The sequence below is a fragment of the Talpa europaea genome (genome assembly GCF_964194135.1).
Source record: "Talpa europaea genome assembly, chromosome: 3".
Taxonomy (NCBI): domain Eukaryota; kingdom Metazoa; phylum Chordata; class Mammalia; order Eulipotyphla; family Talpidae; genus Talpa; species Talpa europaea.
The window spans coordinates 147,991,310-148,014,103 of record NC_140069.1 but is presented as its reverse complement, the minus strand read 5'-3'; the positions used below and the strand labels follow the sequence as shown (position 1 = coordinate 148,014,103).

The following is a 22,794-nucleotide window of genomic DNA, read 5'->3' as shown; positions in this document are numbered from 1 at the left end:
TAGGGTTTTAAATTAATAATCATCTATTTTTTTTTAAACAAAGAATCCATATTTAGATGTGGGGTGGGCGAGGGGCTCCTCATTGCTCTCAGCCTCATGGGAGGGCCCCACCAGCAGCTGGAGTGTCCACCTCAATGTCGCGTCGCCTGCTCTGCAGATGGAGGGTCAGCCCCGGTGGGCCAGCGACTTGATCCTCTCCAGGGGTTCTCGGGGGCCAAGTCCAAGGGCAAGCACCCAAGGGAGCAGGGGACAGGTTCCAGCTCCACCTGAGAAGTCCCTGGGGCTACGTCAGCCACCTGCTGTTCATCCACATCAGGCAGGGACACAGACAACAGCTCAATGGCGGGGAACAAGGTCAGGGTGCAGGGACAAGGAAGACAAGAGACACTGCCACGGCCTCACGTGGGGACGCACATACTGCATTAGCGTGTCACCGCAGACTGGGAAGGAAAGTTGAGGTTGACATTACTTCGTAAAAAAGTCCTTTATTCCTGTCAGTATCTTCTTGACCGCATTCACAATGTCATCAAGCACACCCTGACTAGCTTCTCCCTCTACATTTTTTATTCGCTCTTCATATTTCCTCCACAGCTCTGCGATTTTTCTTTCCCTTTCTCCCTGGGGTTTATCAGCATCTTCCACTTCCACCAGTTTAATTGCATTATGGAATTGATCTGTGTAGATTTTCTTCAAGTTCTCCACCTTTTCTTTGAGCTTTTTCTCTATGTCCTTGTAGATGTTGTCAGAGAAGCAGGCCCCTCCGTTTCTCTGCACCATCTTGTCTATCAGCCCCACCAGCTCCTGCACCTGAGCCTCCTTCTCAGCCTCCCCTGCTCTGTTGTTGAAGGCGCAGCAGCGGCCCCCAGCCTCCCTGACCAGGCTTCTGAGATTCACACCTGCCTGTGCTATAAATTCACTCAGGCTGCTATTCCCCAAATCTTCCTTGCCCGTGAACAAGATGATCATGTGCTTCATGACAGATTTCCCGAAGACGTTCTTGATCAACGCCACGGTTTGCTGCTCCTCCTCCGTGTAGCGGCTGGACAGCCGCATCACCATGACGATGGCGTGGGGCCCCGGGGCCGAGGACAGGACGCACTGGCTGATCTCCCTGCAGGTGGTGTCCAGGCTCTCCTTGGTGTCAAAGAGCCCCGGGGTGTCGACCACAAGAAGCCTCCTCCCCCGCCATTCCCGGGCTGCTGCCTGGCAGTGTTGGGTAATAGCGTGGGGAACAAGTTTAGATTCAAATACTTTTTCCCCAAGGAGGGTGTTTGCTGTGGCACTTTTCCCACTTCCGGTTTTCCCCACGAGCACGATCCTCAGAGTGTTGTCCTTGCTGTGTTCTGTGGTCACCCAGGAGGTTCCGGCGGGCAGGGTCCTTCCAGGCCAAAAGGACAAGAAGAGGGAAGGATCAGTCCAGGCCCTGGAACCCGCCCAGCTGCTTTTCTCTTTTGTTCCCCCTGAAAATCTAATCTGTGTCCTCCCTGATGCCAGGAGAGGCTGGAAGAGGAAACCACCCACTCACCGTGGAGGGAATAATACAGTCCTTCCAGAGGGTTCCCTCGGAGGAGCACCCGGCCCAGCTGCTTTCCCAGGGGACTCGTTTAAGTTTCTAGAGACTGACCTGATCATCTCGGTGCTCTGCGACCTATTCATAGAAAACTGAGGGGGACCCTCCAGCTCCCCGTCAGGCTTTATCATGTTTCTCGGAGGCTGACTAAAATGCCACAAGTCAATAATCCTGCCCATGTGGGTCACGGGTGAATATTGATGCGAGAATCATAAGTAACTTATTACACTCGACAGTAACACAGCAGGATCTGAGAAAATTGATTTTTACCACAATACTTCGTACAATGATTTAGGCGAAACGCAGACTACTGAGCAAGTAGAGACAATGGAGCAAATTCGACACTGACCCTGGTGTAAGATTGGAATTAGCAGACACTTCTTTAGCATAATTGTAAAATTTATATTGGAAAAGTTTGTCCTACTCTTACCCCCTGCAGCTACCTCAGTCCATCATAAAACTCAGTTGGGTAAAGAGGCACAAACTGGCCTGGACAAGCAAGACCAAGAGCCACGAGGGAGCCGGCTCTCCCGGGCAGTGGCCTCTGTGGCTCCAGTGTTAAGGCACCAGCGAGGGGGCGGGAGCTGAGTACAGAGCAACAGAGGAAACCAGGCGGGTGGGTCCTGGGCCTGCGGGGGGTGCGGGGACTCAGCAGATCGGCCACAGCCTCCACGCCTGCACCCCCAGATATGGGAGCCGAGGCGACACCCAGGCATCTCGCAGAACCAGTGATGTTCTGCAGGAGCCATTTGTTTCATTCACTCACGACGAGCAGCCCGTGGGGAAGCTAATTCTGTTTTTCCAGCTACTAACATTGGAAATCTGAGGTGACGTACAGCGCTGAGGAAAGTGCCCAGGTCGCCTGCTACAGGGGCTGGCAGAGGGGGTCACTTCAGTCCCCGTGACCCCACATCCACCCTGAACAACTCACACTCCCGCCTCCCCCTGGCTGCTTCTCGGGCCCAGGATTCCAAATGTGGGTGACCTCACAGCAGAGACAGGCCAGGGCGGGGGGCAGAGCCCACTCTCTCCCTGACGGGGAGCTGCAGCAAGCCGGGACTCAGGGCAGAGGGTGGAGGCTCCACTTACGTTGTTCCTTAGGGAGCCCACCCTCACCAGAGCACCCCGTTCTCCCCCCACCTCACGCCAGGGCCGCGGCTTCTCTCTGGGAAAGGCTGGCAGGACGCAGCAACCAGATTCTCCATTTCCCCCATCACCGGTGACCTGGATGCTCCGGGATCCCTCCCTCCCATCCCCACCCTGGCCAGTGAGGTGGGAGGTGCAGGGACATGGTGCTGGTCAGTCCCGGCTCCTCTGACCCTGAACCCCCACTGCTCTGTCCACTCAGTGTGGTCAGCACATGGACAATCCCCCTGGGGATGGGCCCCTCCACCCGGGTTCATTGTGGCCAAGTCCAGGGGGCACCCAAGGGAGCAGGGGGCAGGTTCCCTCTCTACCTGAGTAGTCCCCCGGGCTGCGTCAGCCACCTGCCTCTTATCAAAGCAGCCACAAGGTCCATCCACTTCAAGCGGGGGACCCGGACTCCACAACTTACTGAGGGAGTAACAAGGTCAGACTGTAAGAAGAAAAAGGCAGAAGGTACTGCCACGCCTTATGGATAGATGCATGCCCCACCTCAGCGCGTCATCGCGGCAGATGAAGAAAACCTGAAATTGACATGACATGCCAAACATCTCCCATGTATTCCAGAGCATCTTTTTGACCCCATTCCCTCCCTTTTCAAATGTGTTGTTCTCACTTCTTACCTTGTATCTCTTTTTTTTTAAAGATTTATTTATTTATACAAGCACTGGGGTACAGGCCAGAGGCACAGGAGGGTGAGAGAATTCACCAGAGACAGAGCAAGGAGCAGAAAAAGCAGAGGGACAAAAGCACACTGCTGAGGGGAGCAGTGAGTGAGGCAGGAGAGGTCTGCCGCGCTATGTGGGAATCTCCCTGGCCGACCAGGATTCGAACCAGCGTTGCAGAGGCTGCGGACAGCTTCACAGCGCTGCGCTCAACATGCTGCCCCACCGGGGAGGCCCTTACCATGTATTTCTTATTTGCTCTTCACATTGCCTTGGCAGATCTGAGATTTTCCTTTCCCTTTTGTCCTGGGGTTGATCGGCATCTTCCTCTTCTACCAGTTTAATTTCATTATTTAATTTATCCGTGGTGATTTTCATCAAATTCTCCGCCTGTTGTTTCAGCTTTTTCTCCATGTCCTTGTAGATGGCGTCAGAGACGTAGGCCCCTCCGTTGTTCTGCACCATCTTCTCTACCAGACTCACCAGCTCCTGCACCTGAGCCTCCTTCTCGGCCGCCCCTGCTCTGTTGTTGAAGGCGCAGCAGCGGCCCCCGGCCTCCCTGACGATGCTTCTTAGAGACACCTCTTGTTGTTCTATAAACTCATCTAGGCTGTGATTCTCCAAATCATCCTTGCCCGTGAAGAGGATGATCATGTGCTTCATGGCAGAATCCCCGAAGATGTCCTTGATCAACGCGAGGGTTTGCTGCTCCCCCTCCGTGCAGTGGTCCAGCCGCATCACCATGACGATGGCGTGGGGCCCCGGGGCCGAGGCCAGGACGCACCGGCTGATCTCCAAACAGGTGGTGTCCAGGCTCCCCTTGGTGTCAAAGAGCCCTGGGGTGTCGACCACTAGAAGCTTCCTCCCCCGCCATTCCCGGGCTGCTGCCTGGCAGTGCTTGGTAACAGCGTGGGGACCAAGTTTAGATTCAAATGCTTTTTTCCCCAGGAGGGTGTTTCCTGAGGCGCTTTTCCCACTTCTGGTTCTCCCCACGAGCACGATCCTCAGAAGGTCAGCCATGGTCAACCAGGAGGTCTGAAGGGCGGGCACCTTTATAATTTTAAGAAGAAATAAAAAAAAAAGATTCAGATAAATATTCCAGTCTTCATTTTCTCTGTGCACACCCTGCCGGCTGTGTAAATGACGCCAGTCTCCTAAGGCAGGGGCTCACTGAAGTCACTCTCTGGTGTCCTCTTACTGCTCTGGTGTCTGCTGACGGGGCCCTCTGTCCTGTGAGGAAAGCAGCGCCCACAGTGTTAAATCTGTTCCTCCATTTTCCTTGTGAGTCGCACATTTTCTGATCTGGGACAGACTCGGGTATTTGCTTTTGATCTGAAACCTGAGGGAGCTGGTGGGAGCAGGTAGTGTTCCGTCTAGGGAAGAGCTGGTTAAAAAGCAGGAGCATCCGACACTCAGAGTGTGGGCTGGAGGGGGGGGGGCCTTGGGGTGCCACCTGGCTGTGGGCAGCTGGGCCAGGGGGCTCAGCCGAGGGGATAACCCCTTGGGGCGGGATGTGAGCACTGCCTGGTGTTTGTGTTGCTCTGGGCACACGGTGAGCGCGTCTCATTTTCTCAAGATACCCAGAAAAAGATAAATTTGATGTCTTTGTTTTAAAAATACTCTGATGTTTAGAAAGACCAGTCCGGGGTGTCTTGCGATCTACAGTGACCAAGTGTTTGAGGTGAGCTTCTGGCATCGGACACAGAAGTTGAAAAGCTGTTCCCACGCTGGCTGCTAACAGATCAAGTCATCTCTTTCTGAAATTGCCTGTGTGCGTCACAGCCAAATGCAGGGGATCCATGTGGGCCCCGGAAAAGGGCCGTGACTATGAAGACCCCACAGAGAAAGTCCTCGAGGAGCTGCCACAGGGAGCCTCAGCCTGGAGCTGTCCCTGGACCATCCCACCAACCCTCAGCTGCAGACTCCCGCCCTCCTCACTGAACCCCCAGACGGGCGAGAGGAAACCTGACAGTTCGTCCTGGGAGGGGAGCATCCCCTGAGCTGCCTGACCCGGGCTGTGGCAGAAACGACCGTGCCCCGTGCCTCCCCCCCGTGACCCCAGCACAGCCCTCGGGGAACGTGTCAGGAAAGAGAATCAGCAGCGTTGGAAGCCACGGCGCGTCCTGACTAGCGGGGTTTACTCTAGGAACCGAGTGGGAAGGTGGGGCTGGGGGAGCTCAATGGGAGAAATTTGTCCATATGATCCTTTCATAGCTGCTCATTATTAGAACATTCCCCAAAATATGAATCACAACACCCTTAATGACCTATTTGTCTATCCGTCTACACCAGAGACAGAAGCTCCCTCAGCTGGACACGCTCTCACTCCCAGACCGCGTCTGTCCCGGCGCGGCCTCGTCCACGGGGGAGAAGCGGCCAGGACAGGGATGGGAGGGGACAAAACACGGGGCGGTGGTGACTCATCCGGGGAGCCTCGCAGGGTGCTGCACACAGGGGGACCGGGCAGGAGACTGCACCCCCAGCCACATAGGCCCTATTGGGGGCTCCCCTGTGGGGATGGGGCCCAGCGGGAAGGTCCGGCTGGCTGGGAGGGCAGACCCCGCAGCCCTCACGCTCCCAAGGAACAACAGGAGGGTCCAGATTTCACCCCCAGAAGCGACCCTCACCTGCGACGCCACAGGAGACAGGCCCGCGCCTCCCAAGCCTGAGCATGGGGGACTTTCCTAAATTACCCCAAAACACAGACGTGAACCAGGCCCAAGGGGGACACCTGAACTTGAGGCTTGCAGCTCAGACATTGAGGCGCCAGGGCTGCACCCCGCTTTCCTGACAGCGGGCAACAGCTGGAGAGAGGGGGACTCGGCAGCGCTTTTGTGGCCCCCGAGACCCTGGGGGACAAGAGACAAGTGCCACCCTGCCATCAGGACACAGAGGTCGTGTTGGGGAGGGGGTGCCAGGGCGAGCCCCCCAGGCCCGAGCCCCGGGTTGGAAGGGGACCCTAATGCAGGGGGAGAGCTACCGACAATGAGTCCCCCCAAACACGCCCGCCCCCCCAGGACTGTGGGGCCAGAGGAAGGATCTCCGGACAAACCCCGCGTCCTCCGGCAAACAGTGTCCAGCAGGTGCGGGATCCGCTCCAGGCCCCGGGGCCACACCAGCAGGTCCTTGCATTTCAGGGTGACAGAGGCCTCGCACCCGGAAACCGCCACGCATCCCGCAGCCAAGGGCGGATTGCGGATGGTGAGCAAGAAAACTGAGTTTAGACCCAGCAGGACGCGCATTTTCTCTCTCTCTCTCTCTCTCTCTCTCTCTCAGGGGAAGACAGGTTGGGGGGCTGGGCAGGGGGAGGGAGGCAGAACCCTGGCTTCTTTAAAGTCACTGTATTTCGTATTCTGATTTTAGAATGATGCAAATATTGTACATTACAACAAAATTATATTGCAAATCCCCTCTTAAAAATGAAAGGAAACAAGGAACAGAACCGTGTGCCTGAGAACATCACAGAAAGTAGAGACAAGAGAAACTCCAAGTGATTCAAAACACATGAATTGCATGAAAACCTCCAGCAAGTGTGGAAAAGAACCAAATCACCTTTAAGCTCTTTTTATAATTCACCACTAGTACTGTCGGTGTGATCCTGAAGTTGTGTGGACTGTCTCTGCACACACTGAACACACGTACACGCACACACACACACACACACACACAGGGTACTGGAAAGATCTAGAATAGGACACACCCTTTATTGCTTAGATTAGATTCCAGCCTCCACAGCCATCTTCCAGCAAGAGGAACTTGGGGTTCTCCCAGGAATGCCTGACTGACAGCCCAAGACAGGAAAGGTACAAAGTGATGACCTGGGATCATTTTACTAGATTTTTTTTGGCCTCTTGATTCAAATGAAATAAACCGTCAATGAAGCATGAGACGAGCAATTACATCTAAACTGACGTGTGGCATCGCTCCAGTAAATCTCTTGGTTTCCTGACACATCTCCCCTCACGCCAGCCCCCGCCGACGCTCTCCTCCATGGTCCCCCCACACTCACACACACACTCACACTCTCGAGGCGCATCACCACACCCACGGCCCTCTCGGCCTCACCTTCTCTGCAGATGATGAGTCTCGAGTTCTCGGGGAGAGCCCTGAGCTGCTGCCTCTGCTGCGAGTGAGGACAAGTGTGTTCCTCCTTGTGGAGCCCTGAGCCCTGGGCCACAAGCACAGGAAGCTCAGGTGGGCGGAGCCAGTGATGGGGTTTGCCTTTGTGGAGAAAAAGGAAACTTTTCCCTGTCACTGGACTGGGGCTGCAGGAGGCCTGGCTGCAGGAGGCCCGGCTCACACCTTGCCCTCCTGCACCTGTCCTGCTGCTGGTTCCCGCCAGCGGCCTTGGCCTGTGACCCCAGCCCATGTGCCCAGACCAGAGTGTGGAGCCTCTGCCCAGTGACCCCCGACCATTCCGGGCTGAGGCCCTGGGCTCCCAGCAGATGGAATGTCCATGGCTGCCAGCTCAGGGCCCACCCAGTTTGAGGGCTGCCAGCTCAGCCCCCAAACTTCAGGAGTCCCCTAGGGTGATTCTGTGCCATAGACATTCAACTCCACCAAGATCAACCCACCCCCGACACCCACATCCCATGCCCGATTGCTGTGGGGGTAACACTTGACCACTGCCCCTGACCTCTGGGATGTCTGTAGAGCCTCTATTAGTCCCCAGCTTGTGCTGAGTGACAAGAGTGTGACCAGGGCTCGTCGCAGCCCAAGGAGTCCTTCTGCCCAAGCCTCTCCCTCCTCTTCCCACAGGCTTCAGCCAAAGCTTCCTAAACTCGTCCTTGCACCAGGTGATCCTGCCTCCTGGGGAGCCCTGGGTGACCCCCTGAAGCACATCTGACCTTCCTGCATGAGAAGAAGGGAAGCCAGGGGTCCCTGCGAGGAGGGGTGCAGCGGCAGCTGCAGTGAGGTGTGGGCTGCGGGGCTGAGGGCTTCCTGGTGGTGGTGTCCTGGGATGGTCAGTCCTCCTGAAGCCTCTGTCCTTACAGCTGTGTTTACAGCTGTGTGTCAGAGCAAACATCCCCCTCCAGAATAAAAGGAAATAATGTAGGGGCCTTGTGGAAAATCCTCATTAGAGAAAATTCATAGGCCCACCAGACTTTCAAATCTGGAGTTTTCCTTTCCAGCTCTGGGTTTTTTGGTCAAAATATAACCTGCATGGAGAAAAGGGGCCATCTGTGTTCACACTCTCTGCACTGTCACCGGCACCCCGACACAGGGCGCCTCGCCAGTACCCCAAAACCCCATGCCCTCCAGGGTGACCTCTAGCTGAGGCCAGTGGCATAGATTGGTTTTAGTTTTTTTTGTTTTTTATATTGATAGAATCATAGAACATAAATTCTTTCATAACTGGCTTTTTTTTTACCATTCTGTTTTGAAATTTATTCATATTAGATGTGGCAATCAATTCTTCATTCTCATGGCAATATACTATTTCATTGTGTGCCTATAACCCAATTGATGTGTATAACTTATGAGTATATGTTATAAAATAGACTCAATTAATCTGAACTATGTTGCTTTCAGTTTAAAACATTTTCCAGTTTTTTATTATTTATTTATTTAAATAATTTATAAAATTTTATATTAATTTTATTTTTCAGCTTTATCCATATAATTGCTAAGTAAAAACTATGCATTCTAAAGGTACACAACTTGATGACTTGAGATGGGCATACACTGGGTCGTATTTACCACAACCAAGCTCATTACATGTCTGTTAGCTCACATACTCGCTATTTTCTTTTCTCTCCTTGTTTGTGGGGAGAGCACTTCTATTTTATGGATATTTACTACTGCCTGTTGTTCTGAGCAGCGCTACTGCAAATGTCGGAGGCATTCCTTTTGATGAACACATGCACCTGCTTCTGTTGGGTCCCCCTTGGGGTACAGTAGCTGGACACTGACTATTGAGCTAGGAGCTTCCTAGACACTACCAAGACTGTCCAAGGTGGTTTGACCTGCTTACATTTTCACTAAGTATCATGTGAAACTTCTGTTTGCACCACATCCTGACAATCTTGTTAAAGTTTTCTTCAGGTAGATTTTTTTTTTTACATAATTTTAAAGGCTATTCTTAGGTATTTTATTTTTTATATTTTAAAAACCACAATTTGTATCTACTTGGCTACTGTTTTGTGTTTGTCAATTTTTACAGTTTTTATTTAATTTTGCATCCATCCACTTGGAAATGATCTCATTGTTTAGAGTAATCTATCAGTGTGTTCTCTTGCTTTTCCCAGATAGAAGATCAGAATCGACAAATATTAATTTTACAAACATCTTTTCACTTTTCACATATGCAATTACTTCTTGGTGCTGACCACGATCCTGAAAGACACAATCCCAAACACCAGACCCAGAAGGTCAAATCCTGAAATCTAAATTTCTGGAGATCATAGTCCTGAGTGATCAAAATGTTGAATCCTGATGGCCTCCATCATGTGGGGAAAAGAGGAGGCAGGCCATGAAATATAAGGGGGATGAGAGCTGGGCTGGTCGCAGGCGGGTACTCCAGCTGGTTGATGGTAAAGGACCGCGCCGTGTCCCCTCACAGAGTTGGCACGTGCGACCACCTCACAGGGAAAAGGAAGAGCCGGGAAGATCGTTCTCACTGGTGCCGTCAAAAATGAACCTGGCTTGGTGTCCACAGCAGCATGATCACAGACTGTGGAGCAGATGGCGCCTACATCCTGCTGGCTACGCTGTGGATGGCCAGCTCGCCCAGACGCAGGCACAGCTGGTGCTCAAGTCTCTCTCACACAGAGCAAGCCCTTTTCAAAAGGCCCAGAAATGTCTGGAAGAATTGTTGATGTTCTGTTCTCTATCATTTTATTTTTGGAATTTTTGCTTTGGCATTCTAGCATTCAGGATTGTGTCTTTCTGGAGTATAACCCAAACCCTCTTGATTTTTTTAAAAGATTTATTTATTTATGCATACAAGAACTGGGGTGCAGGCCAGGGTGTGGGGGTGAGAGGATTCACCAGAGATAGAGTGGGGAATAGAACAAGCAGATTAACTGAAACACACTGCTGAGGGGAGCGGTGGGAGCGTCAGGAGAGGTCTGCTGTGCCGTGTAGGTAGCTCCCTGGCTGGGGATCAAACTCATGCTGCAGAGGCTGCGGATTGCTTCATAGGCTGTGTCTTAACCCCTTGCACCACCAGGGAGGCCCCGCTTGCATGGTTTCTGATGAGCAATCTGCTCTCGTTCTTGCCCTCTCTCCTCCAGAAATATAGATTTCAGGACTTGACATTCAGGATCTGGTGTTTGGGATTGTGTTTTCAGGATCGTGATCAGCACCAAGAAGTGAATTGCATATATGAAAAATGAAAAGATGGTTGTAAAATTGTTATTTGTCAAAGCTGTGATCTTCTATCTGGGAAAATCAAGAGAATACACTGATAAACTATTGTAAACAATGAGATCAGGGCCTCCCCCGTGGCGCAGCGGTTGAGCGCTGGGTTGCGAAGCTGCCTCTGCGGCGCCGGTTCAATCCCCGGCTGCTCCCCGGCCACAGGAGGAGGGTCCCACATGGCGCGCAGACCTCTCCTGCCGCCCGCTGCTCCCCTCAGCAGTGTACTTCGGTCCCTCTGCCTGCTCTGCTCCCCGCTCTGGCTCTGGTGAATTCTCTCACCCTCCCGTGCTTCTGACTGTACCCAGTGCATGTGTAAACAAAACAAACAAATAAATAAATAAGTAAAACATGCCTCTATAAAAAAAAAAAATGAGATCATTTCCAAGTGGATGGATACAAAATTAAATAAAAACTATAAAAAAATTTTTTGATTGCTGAATAAGATTCCATGGTGTATATAGATCATATCTTCTTGATCCAGTCATCTATTTTTGAGCATTTGGGTTGTTTCCATAGCTTAGCTATTGTAAATAGTGCCGCTGTAAACACAGGGGTGCAGGTGCCCTTTTGAATTAATGTTTCTGTGTCCTAAACTCATGCCATTTGCAGCAACATGGATGGAGCTGGAAGGGATCATGCTCAGCGAAATAAGCCAGAAAGAAAAAGAAAAATCCCGGATGGTCTCACTCATAGCAGGAATTTTGAAAACCTAAATAAGGAACCAGGAAAAAGACTAATTATAGGGGCCTCCCCGGTGGCGCAGCGGTTGAGCGCTGGGCTGCGAAGCTGCCTGCAGCCTCTGCAGTGCCAGTTCGATCCCTGGCCGCCGGCAAGGGTCCCACATGGAGCGCAGACCCCTCCTGCTGCGCCCGCTGCTCCCCTCAGCAGTGTACTTCGTCAGTCTGCCTGTTCTGCTCCCCGCTCTGGCTCTGGTGAATTCTCTCACCTTCCCGCGCTTCTGACTATACCCAGTGCTTGTATAAATAAATAAATAAATAAATAAATATTTTTTAAAAAGACTAATTATAATAAAGAAAAAATCAAAATCAAGAAGCAACTATAAACCAGAGACACACTACGGGGGATGGAGGGGGAGGGAGAGGAGGGATTAGGGTCAAAATAAGGGGGGTTTGAATTGCATGGGGAATATAACCAAAATGAAAATGCATACTTTGTGCAAAATGAAAAATGATGTAAGAATTATATAAAATAAAATAATTTTAAAAACCTATAAAAATTGACTAACATAAAACAGTAGCCAAATAGATATAAATTGTGGTTTTTAAAATATAAAAGGTCCTCCCCTGGTGGCACAGGGGGTTGAGGGCAGCGCTGTGAAGTTACCCTTTAAAATTATGTAAAAAAGGGCCTCTGGTAGTGCAAGGGGTTGAGCATCACATATGAAGCAATCCACAGCCTCTGCAGCATGAGTTTGATTCCCGGCCTGTCAGGGAGCTGACCCACATGGCGCAGCAAACCTCTCCTGTCTCCCCGCTGCTCCCCTCAGGAGTGTATTTCAGTCAGTCTGCCTGTTCTGCTCCCCACTCCGTCTCTGGTGAATCCTCTCACCCCCCCCCATACTTCTGGCCTGTACCCCAGCTCTTAATGCATAAATAAATAAATATTAAAAAAAAAGAAAAGAAACCATGCAAGCAAGAATAGAGTGGAGTAAAATATTTAAAGTGATGAACGTAGGAAGCCACCAACTAAAATTCTGTTACAAAAATAGCTTTTAGGGTGAATCATGAAGACTTTCTCACACAAACAAGAGTCAGGGATTCTATCGCCAGCAAACTGGCCCAACAACAAACAATCATTCATTAGGAAGAAGGAAAGTAACACAGGTCAGGAATCAGCTCTACATGAGGAAAGTAAGAGCATTTGTGTAGGAAACCTTTCATGTTCCTTATTCTGACCTGGCCTACTAGGTGATGTTTTGTTCACAGCGATGAAAGGAGCTTCGCATCACACGATGCCAGCACATGGGTAACTGAAGTGAATGACAGCAGCGTTACGGCAGACGGGAGGCAGGAGCTGGGAATACTCTGTTATAAAGCACCTGACTGATCCGGGAAGCAGTAGAACATCATTTGAAATTGGCATGAATTATTTGTAAATGTGTATTGCAAACTCTAGAGTAACCACTAATTTTTTTATAAAAGGAAGAACACTTGACATTCTAAGTACAGCACAGACATTTGGCTCCAGGAGCAAGAAGTGTCCCCTGCGTTTCAGACCGTGATAAGTCACAGACACCGCAGGTGGTAGGAGTAACCCTGTGAGAGCTCAAGGTCCTGCACCACCACCAGGATGGCTAATGTGTGTGTCAATTTGATGGGGTGCCCGGATGTTGGTCAAACCTTCTAGATGTGTCTGTGAGGATGTTTCCCACTGAGAGAAGCACCAGCAGCAGAGGAGATGCAGAGAAATCGCCCTCCTCCACGTGGGTGGGTCTCATCCGATCAGTTGAAGGCCCAAATGGAACAAAATGGCTGATTGAAAGTGAATTCCTTTTGCCTGACTACTTTTGAGGGTTTTTGCTTTTTTTTTTTTTTTCTGGTTTTGAATCAAACCGGAACATGGGCTCTTCCCGGGTCTTGAGCCTGCGTGTCTTCAGTCCAGAGCTTCCCCGTCGCTCCTCCTGCTTCTCAGGCTGTGGACGGGGACTGGGCTGGGCCACTGGCTCCAGGGTCTCCACTGACTGCAGCTAGGGGGTTCCCAGGGCCATAAGCCAGTGAGGCAACTCCTTATGAGCCAATTCTTTGTAATACCTGTTCACCTCCCTACCCACCTACCTGTTGAGAGACAGACCCGCATCCTGTAGGTCCTCGTTCTCCAGAGAACCCTGACTCATACAGTCAGGCAGAAAGTGAGGGACTATCCTGTGTGGGGAAAGCCAAGTAAATAACAATGAAAAACTCGGGCCTCCCTGACGGCACACAGGGTTAAGCACAGCACTGTGAAGCTGTCTGCAGCCACTGTAGCGCGAGTTCGATCCCCCACCTGCCAGGGATCTACCCACATGGCACAACGGACCTCTCCTGTTGTGCCTCCTGTCTCACCCGCTGTTCCCCTCAGCAGTGTATTTCAGTAGATCCGCCTATTCTGCTCCCTATTCTGTCTCTGGTGAGTCCTCTTACCCCCAACCCTGCACCTCTGGCCTATACCCCAGTTCTTGTATGCACAAATAAATACACCTTTAAAAAAAAACAACAATGAAAAACTCCAGGTGAAGTGGGAGCTGGGATCCCTAAATCCAAGGAGACATCTGGGTGCTCTGAGGGAAGTGAAGCAGCCGACTACCCAGAGCGTAAACTTGGACCTATTTGAAAGGGAGCTGTAGATTGGGGGTGCTGGGTTAAACCAGAGGCCCCAGGGAGGGCTAACATGGTGGCAATAACACCCACTTCTCAGTTCCCGATAATAATAAAAAACATGTCGTCCTAGAATGTCCACACCCGAGTCCACAATCAAAGGCATTCACAAGCAGAGACTGAGTTCACACTCGCAGATTTCCCCAGCAAAGGAATCATCAAAAGTGAGAGTCCGGAAGAAACAAGCATGAGACTGACGCTGCAGATTTTGCTGCAATAACATCTCAGCGGCTTCAGGCTGAGCTGGTCTCCCGCCTGCTGCAGCCACCCAGGGGCGGCCACAGGGGCTCATCCAGATGCTGCACAGGTGACGGCATCTCCGGGCGGGGCCGTCATGCTCTAATTATTTATGCAGTGGAAGGAGTGGTACAAGCGAGCCATGGCGTCTAAGAACTTATCATGTTCAGGTCTTAGAGAATAATTTAATGTCAAACATGAGAAGGTGCACACACACACACACACACACAGAGTATGAGAACTGGAGTAAATACTCCACAGCTGTCCACTAGAACAGGAGGAAATTAGAACAACTGTGCCAGGTGAGAGGGACTTTTGAGTGTATCTTAACACTTTAACATCACGTGTCAGAGCTACTGGTAACGTCCCAGCAAACGCGTCTTTGCGGAAGCTGAGGTTTTCCCTCCTCTCGTCTCCCTTTCAAACACGGCTCCCCCCAGACAGTGTCTGTGTTAGAGTCCGCACGTGCCCTCTGCGGGAGGGGACGTCCTCTGGAAGACGGGGCAGTGCCGAGGACCAGCGCAGCGGTAGACCGGCAAGGCCGTCCCAGGGATGAGAAAACGTGCAGGACGGTCAAGGATTCGGCGCATAAATGACAGACAGACACACTTCAAGAGTGAAGATCTGAATGTAATGTGCTCAAAATCATTATACATTTTTATACTTTTTTAACAATACAATATTTCATCAAAGTTAATTATTACTTAGCGATGTATGATTACTTAATACAAGATATTCTATTTCATTTTTCATGTAGACGTGTGCAGTGTTCCATACTAAAGTACAAAAAGCAATCTGCAAATAATGATTACACAGACCAACATTCTTTTTTTTTAAATTGCATTTGTTTATTTTTTCTTATTTTTAATAATAAATTTTATTTTTATATTCCCCATACAATTGCAACCCTCTTATTTTGACCCCAATCCCTCCCCTCCCGCCCCCTACCCCCCATAGAGTGTCTTTGGTTCATAGTTTTTTGTTGATTTTGATTTTCACTTTCTTATAGTTATTCATTTTCCTGGTCGTGTCCCTTATTTAAGTTTTCTAGATTCCTGCTGTGAGTGAGACCATCCGGTATTTTTCTTTTTCTTTCTGGCTTATTTCGCTGAGCATGATCCCTTCCAGCGCCATCCATGTTGCTGCAAATGGCATGTGTTTATCTTTTTTGAATGCTGAGTAATATTCCCTGGTGTATATGGACCACATCTTCTTGATCCAGTCATCTATTTTTGGGCATTTGGGTTGTTTCCAAAGCTTAGCTATTGTAAATTGTGCTGCTGTAAACATAGGGGTGCAGGTGCTCTTTGGAATGGATGTTTCTGTGTCCTTTGGGTAAATACCTAGGAGTGGAATTGCTGGGTCCTATGGGAGCTCTATGTTTAGTAGGTCCAGAAATCTCCACACAGCTCTCCATAGTGGTTGGACCAGTTTGCACTCCCACCAGCAGTGCAGGAGAGTTCCTTTTTCTCCACACCCTCGCCAACATTTGTTGTTGCTAGTTTTTTTTAATATGTGCCATTCTCACTGGTGTAAGATGGTATCTCATGGTAGTTTTGATTTGCATTTCCCTGATGACAAGTGATGTTGAACATTTTTTCATATGCCTCTTGGCCATTTGCATTTCCTCCTCAGAGAAGTTTCTTTTTAGCTCTTCTGCCCATTTTTTGACTGTATTATTTTCTTTGTTGTTGCTGAGTCTCATCAGCCTTTTGCAGATTTTTGTGATCAGTCCTTTATCATTAGTGTTGGGTGCAAAAATGTTCTCCCAGTTGGTGGGGTTTCTCTTTGTTTTTGTTATTGTCTCTTTTGCTGTGCAGAAGCTCTTTAATTTGATGGAGTCCCAGCTGTTTATCTTTGCCTTCACTATCACTGCCTTGGGTGATGTGTCTATAAAGATGTCTTTGATGTGCAAATCACGTAGTGTTTCGCCTATATTTCCTTCTATATATTTTATGGTTTCAGGTCTTATGTCTAGTTCTTTAATCCATTTTGAGTTGATTTTTGTGTATGGTGTGAGGTAGTGGTCAAGCTTCATTCTTTTGCATGTAGCGACCCAGTTTTCCCAGCACCATTTATTGAACAAACTTTCTTTGCTCCAGTGCATAGTCTTTGCTCCTTTGTCAAAGATTAGTTGACCATAAATCTGTGGGTTTATTTCTGGATTTTCTATTCGATTCCATTGGACACAGACCAACATTCTTTAAGCTAATATAACTTGTTTTGTTTCCAAGGCTACAACCTATCAGATTTTATAATATTCAACTAGTTTTACATTTTACATTAGGTAAGCGCAAGCAATTTTTTATATATGTAAGCATTTTAATATTTGTAGTGTTATCTCATATGAGAAGTATTATGATTACTTTAAAAATTAACATTAGCACAAATTACTTTCTTTGTCATGCATTTCCAGGAAAAAGATTTCATCAGTATAAAAAAGGTAAAGTAGTCGAGAAAATAGTATAATTATAGAGTGGTTACTAGGTTGCTTCTTATGTAGGAACAATGGCCAACTGGTTAATAGTTAAACTGCTTTGTAGGTAAGTCCATCAGGCTTATTTCTTGATGATGCTCTGCAGCAACCATGTTTTCAAGTAAAGGAAGGGTTTTTTACTGCGGGCTTAGTGCCTAGATTGGGCTTACAGGCATTTGCCTGAATCGAACGCCAAAGAATTTCATTGCGATAGCAAAAGAACAAAAGATGAAACCCCTCGGGGACTGCGCCTGTCTTAGGTCGTCAGGAGTCACAGACATGCGGCTAGCCAGTGCCATATCTCGTGTGCCCCCAATCTTACCCATCATTGACTGTCCAGTCCAGCGCACAGGGGAAGGGGGACTTATTTACTCTGACTTACTCTGTGTCTGAGTAAAAGTCTCCCTTTTTCCAGTAAGTTCACATGCGTTCAGCGGCAGAGGCTGCCGCAGGGCAGCTCAGGACAGTGGGTGGTTCATGGCTAGGAGGAGCAGCAGACCCGCCCTGAGACAATGTTCACAGGAAGGAGGGCTTGGAGGAGCAGCGAGACAACTGGCTTAGAGAAGGTGCAGGGGGTCTGCGGGGAGGGGCAGGTCCCAGAAAAGGGAGATCAGTAAAAATTCACTCCCTTCCACTGTATTCTGAAGGGCCCACGCCATGTAAGCCTCCGAGTCCAGCCGCCCCGTCCAGGGGAAGCAGCCACAGCGCTGGGCTCTGCCTTCCTGTTTGCATTCCCAGGCCGTGGACGCAGGCAGACGGCAGGGCTTCCGCTCGGGCGGGCCTGGCCTGTTCCGACCACTCCCAGCGCCTCCCAGCAGCAGCCCACAGCTGCCAGGCCGCGTAGCACCCGTGCTGGGGAGGCAGAGAACTGAGCTGGGCTCTCCACCACATTTTACTCCAAAAATAAGCCATGTCTTCCCTGTATTCAGCCCTCTGGACACCAGTTACCTCCCTCCGTCAGGGCGTGTGGGGGATAGTCTCCTACCTGAGTGGAGACACAGGACCCGGGGCCGGCTGCCTGGTAAGTGCCCTGTGGGGGCGGGGAAGGGTGTGTGTTTGAGTTTGTGTAGTGTGTGTGTGTGTGAGTTGTGTTGGGAGTGGTTGGTGTGAGTCAGGTGTGTGGCGTGTTTGTGTGTGTGTATTTGTGTTTCTGTGCACGGATGTTTTTGTGCCTGTTACGTACGTGTGTGTTGTGTATGTGTGCACATGTGTGAATGTATGTGTGGTGGGTGTGAGTATACCTGTGTGTGTGTGTGGTGAGTGTGATGCTGTGTGTTGTGTCTACGTGTATGTTGTGCACGCAGGTTCATGTGAATGTCTGTGTGTTGTGCATGTGTATTGTCACCGCTGTGGGTGTGTTTGGGTGAACAGAGGGTGCCCTGCCTGCCTGTCTGAGGAGACTCGCTGCTCCATCCTGGGCACCTGTCCCAAGTATCGTCATCCTGAGAACCCACCGGGAAGTGGTGCCTGCGGGTGTCTGTCTGGAGACGGAATACCCTGAGCGGCACCCCTGGGGGCCCCGTCCAGGGCAGGGCTAGGGAGAGGCAGGGGCTGGGGTGCGGCTCGCGCAGCGGTCTGGGGTGCAGGACACTGGCTCCCAGGTGCCTCAGGGCCCCTCCCTAACCCAGCCTGCCCCTCTCCAGGAGGAGGAAGGAGATTCGTGGGGGAGACACTGCCGCAGCCACAGCAAAGATGCAGGAAGCCGAGGGCAAGGGGCTGAGGGTCTGCACTTTGCAGAGACTGTTCCAGAAGCCCCTGGGGGGTAGACACTGTGTCCCTGAGAGATGGTGTCTGGTCTGGGAGACGCTGCTCACAGGCCTGATCTGTAGGGAGTCACGGCTGACTGGGGAGTCCACCCTGAGCAGACGTTACGCCCCACAGCCCGAGGGGCCGCTCCCACCCACTGGCTTCCGGGTCTGGGGGTTGAAGTGCGTCCATGACCCAGAGCAGCACCTCCAGCCGCCGGGTGGGGGCACTGTCCATGCAACCCCTGTGCTTGGGTCCCACACCTGGAGACTCTGACTGCGAATGGCTCCGGGTGTCCTGCCTGTTCTGGAAACATTCCTGGGCCATTGGGATCCTGCCCAGGCCCCCAGAGAACATCAGCAGACAGGACCACAGGGCTCCTGAGAGAGGGAGCCAGGTCAGTTCCTGAGGAGGCTGGCTGGGCGCCCGCTGCTCTCCACCAGCAGGGTGATGTGTTCCTGGGAGGGGTGACATGGCCATACTTTGCCAAGAGGACTAAGACTGTCTTTATACAGATGAACCCCAGGTCTCTTAGCTCTTGGCAGAACACTGCCCTGTCCAGGGGCGGCAGGAAGGCTGTGCATGGCGTGGTCCTCCCCCACACCTGGACCCATCTCTCATGCCTGCTCAGTGCTCACTGCCACGCCTTCCCCAAAGGTGAAGCCTGGACAACGTTCTGGGAGGGGCCAGAGACGGCCCCTCCCAGCAACACCTGCTCCTGGCCTCGGGCACAGACTGGCCACCAGGTCTCCTGCTACAACCCCAACTGCTCTTGGCCCCGCCCCTCCCTCCTGCCCACAGAGCACCCTGGGGCCCCTCTTTATCCAATGCCACCCATTCAGGGGCAGGGAGATTGTGCAGTTCCTTCCTCCATGACATCTCCTCAGGTCCTCATGGAGACCACAGAGGTTATGTGTGTGTGTGTGTGAGTGTGTGTGAACAAGTGTGCCCGTGCATGAGAGAGAAGGTGTATGTGTGGGGGGGTGATGCAGGGCCCTAAAGAGTTAAAGTGTCTGAGACGTGCTCCCGCCCTCACTCAGCCAGATCCATGACTAAACATCCTCCAGCAGACACAAAAGTCATTTAATTAAAACTCAGAAAAATCAGAAACATGTCATATCTTCTCCCTAAAAGGAGGAAGGAATAAAATCTGAAGAGCAAGTGCCTGAAGACATTCCAGAAGCGCGGTCTCAGAATCATTCGGGGGACCCGTCGCCAGGTAACCTACTGTCCCAGCTGACTTGAATGTGAGAAGGTGCAGGGGGGTGATGGGCAGGTGGTGTGTGGAGAGGCCGCATCAGAGCCCCATCAGAGGGACTCTGGGGAGAGGTCTTTTCCCCCCTGCCCCCGTCAGATGAGAGGGAAAGGCCATGACAGGCAGTGTGTGGAAGGAATTCCAGTGCCCCCTCACCCTGTACTGGACCCCTCCCTGTCCCCAGGCTGGGGTCTACATCCTAGGGACCCTGCTCAGGAAAGAGGGGCTGACCCCACTGTGCACAGTGTGGGTTGGGGCCAGCAGGCCCCGCATGCCGGTCGGCTGGATCAGATGGGAGCTCCCGGCCCGGCTGCAGACTCCAGGGGGTAGAGGATGTGCTGGCAGCTGCTCAGGACTGGGGACCGATTCTAGGGTCCCCCAAAGCTCATACTGGCATCAGGTCAGGGCCTCCACTTTCAGGCTCACTGTGCACTAACTTGGGAGACAGAAGTCGGATGTGGAATCCATCCGTCTCCGGCCAGAATGTGTCATAAACACTGATGACACTGAAGATATTTCACTAGACAAACTTCAAGGCCTGAGCCTTTAGGAGAAACCTGTGTTAACAGGCGGCATTAAAACACCAAGGAGTCCTGAGGCCTGATATGCCCTTTTTAGCCATAAACAAGCTTCACTATTACTTAAGAATCCTCAGGGCCCAGGTGATGTGTTCTTCTTAGAGCCCAGTGACTGGTCTGGCTCTGGCTGGTTCTGACAGGAGACTGTCCAGCGCTGCGCTGGGCGGACAGGGACAGACTCTCATCTTCCCTGCTTCTGTGGGAATCCCACCCATTCACTCAAGTTCCTTTCAAGTCACTTGGGGGTGCTCAAGGACCCCACATCATCCCGTCAGAACTGGCTGGTGGGTCAGCCAGCCACAGGTGCAGCAATAAAGCAAGTGGGTGCTGAGGAGACTCAGAGGCCGACAGGCCGGTGCCACCTCAGGGGGCCGCGGGCCCTTCCCCGAGACGCCTCAGGGACGTTGTGTGAGACAGGCCTGGCCCAGCCCCACCTGGCGCCTCTCATGGTGCTCTGGTCCTGGCCCTGGAGGTCAGGAGAAGGGCCTGCCCTCTCCGCCCTCAGCCCCGGCATGGCTGAAATGCTGACACTGGGCTTCTCTATATGACGCGTTGTTGGTCCAAGTCTCCGCTCAGCCGAATGTCTCAGCTCCATGCTGGTGAGAGGCTCAATCCAGTCACCAAGGAGTGCCCTGGGATGTGACCCCGACGGGTCTGCTGAGCAGCCCCCTTGGCCCACCCGCCCAAGGGAAAAGCTGGGGAGGGGGGTGTGACTGTCCCCTCGGGAAGACGTGGTCCCTGAGTCACACCCCCCTCTCACTGAGAAGGACCTTCAGTCAGGGTCCCTGGACACCCAGACCCACGTCATGTTGGATGGGCCCTCTGGTGGAATACTGACCCTAAAATGAGGTTTAAATGTGAACCTGGAAACGTGGTACCACATGTTGTTACCCAGCACTTCTACCCCAGATCATCCAGGGGCCCCTGGGTGCCCAGACTGGCCGGCCAGACCCTCCCCTCTCCTCCCCAGGTCTGAGGCAGCCGGTCCCGAAGCCCACGACACTGAGGCTTCTTCTGGTGGGCAAAAGCGGCAGCGGGAAGAGCGCCACGGGCAACAGCATCCTGGGCCGGCATGAGTTCGAGTCCCGGCTCAGCGCCCAGCCGGTGACTCGGGCCTTCCAGAAGGCGCGGCGCAGGTGGGCCGGCCTGGAGCTGGAGGTGCTGGACACACCCGACCTGCTGTCCAGCGGGGGCCCGGCTGACACAGCGCTGCAGGACGCCTGCGAGGCCATCCGGCTGTCGGCCCCGGGCCCGCACGCCGTGCTGCTGGTCACGCAGCTGGGCCGCTTCACCGAGCAGGACCGCGCGGCAGCCCGGCGCCTGCAGGAGCTCTTCGGCCTGGCCGTGCTGGCGCACACGGTGCTGGTGTTCACGCGCAGGGAGGACCTGGGTGACGGCTCCCTGGAAGAGTTCCTGCGCGACACCGACAACCGCGACCTGGCCCGGCTGGACGTGCTGTGCTCACGGCGCCACTGTGGCTTCGACAACCGGGCCGAGGGCGCCGAGCAGGAGGCCCAGCTGTGGGAGCTGCTGCTCCAGGTCCAGGGCGTGCTGTGGGAAAGCGAGGACCGCCCCTTCAGCAACGAGGCCTACCGGTACTGCCTGGAGCACCCCCCGCCCCAGGAGACGCCCGGGGAGCCACTGGACGAGGGTCAGGTGGCCAAGGAAGGGCCTCCGGGGGAGCGCTGGCCAGAGGGCCTGTGCAGGGTCCAGAAGGAAGCCGAGGGGACTCACAGATGGCTCCTGCCCAGGGTGTCCATTTGAGCCTCTGCTGGACTCCACCAGGGCAGTCACATCCTGCAGCCTCCCTCACCCCTGGTCATCTTGCAGCAGGTCACTCGGTCACTTCTTTCCCGGGGTGACTCACCACCCCAGTCAGGCCACGCTGTCTGGTGTGGTGAGACAGGGTGTGGGCTCCAGTCCTGGCTCTGTCAGGCCCTTCATCAGGTTGTCCAGGGCACACGGCTCCCTCCCCGGTGCCCCTATAGAGAAAGAGCCTCTGCCCTCAGGCCTTCACCTCCTGAGATGCTCATCTCTAGCCCATAGGCCTGAAGCTGCCTCTGGGCAGCCTGGGCCTCATGTTCCTGTGCACCCCCAGCGTGGGGTCCCTGCAGTCACTTGTTCATGCTCATGGAGCGTAACGAGCGGGAAAAACCTGCTCTGTGTGGGGTCGGGGTGTGCACGGGCTTGGAGATGTGTGGGAGGGACGGAGGCTGGGCCGGGCCAGGGCGTGAGGAGGGAAGGAGGCCATCGCCACAAACAAGCCTTCCCGGGAGACTCTTCAGGTGGGAGGGGAACAACATCGGGCAGGGGTGCCCGACAAGGTGGACCTGGAGCTGGCTAAGCCCTGGAGCTGCCAGTGGGACATGAGCAGAGGACCCGTCCCTG

The 22,794-nt window shown here is 52.5% G+C and overlaps 3 protein-coding genes across 3 annotated transcripts; 1 reads left to right on the top strand and 2 right to left on the bottom strand.

The window, feature by feature from the left end:
- Window positions 1-285: 285 nt before the first annotated feature.
- LOC311169009 (GTPase IMAP family member 7-like) lies at window positions 286-1,701 on the bottom strand (the record flags this gene model as incomplete). The annotated part of the gene is made up of 2 exons (XM_084230711.1): window positions 286-1,378; window positions 1,625-1,701. The coding sequence occupies 2 exons, from the start codon at window positions 1,699-1,701 to the stop codon at window positions 466-468; spliced, it is 990 nt and encodes a 329-aa protein (XP_084086837.1). The 3' UTR covers window positions 286-465.
- A 1,914-nt stretch (window positions 1,702-3,615) lies between these two features.
- LOC311169008 (GTPase IMAP family member 7-like) lies at window positions 3,616-4,413 on the bottom strand (the record flags this gene model as incomplete). Its single annotated transcript, XM_084230710.1, has 1 exon — window positions 3,616-4,413. The coding sequence occupies exon 1, from the start codon at window positions 4,396-4,398 to the stop codon at window positions 3,616-3,618; it is 783 nt and encodes a 260-aa protein (XP_084086836.1). The 5' UTR covers window positions 4,399-4,413.
- A 1,950-nt stretch (window positions 4,414-6,363) lies between these two features.
- LOC311169006 (GTPase IMAP family member 6-like) lies at window positions 6,364-22,170 on the top strand (the record flags this gene model as incomplete). Its single annotated transcript, XM_084230708.1, has 5 exons — window positions 6,364-6,579; window positions 6,655-6,664; window positions 7,455-7,507; window positions 20,013-20,154; window positions 21,377-22,170. 5 exons carry the CDS (start codon window positions 6,364-6,366, stop codon window positions 22,168-22,170), a joined length of 1,215 nt encoding a protein of 404 aa, XP_084086834.1.
- Between the last annotated feature and the right edge of the window lie 624 nt (window positions 22,171-22,794).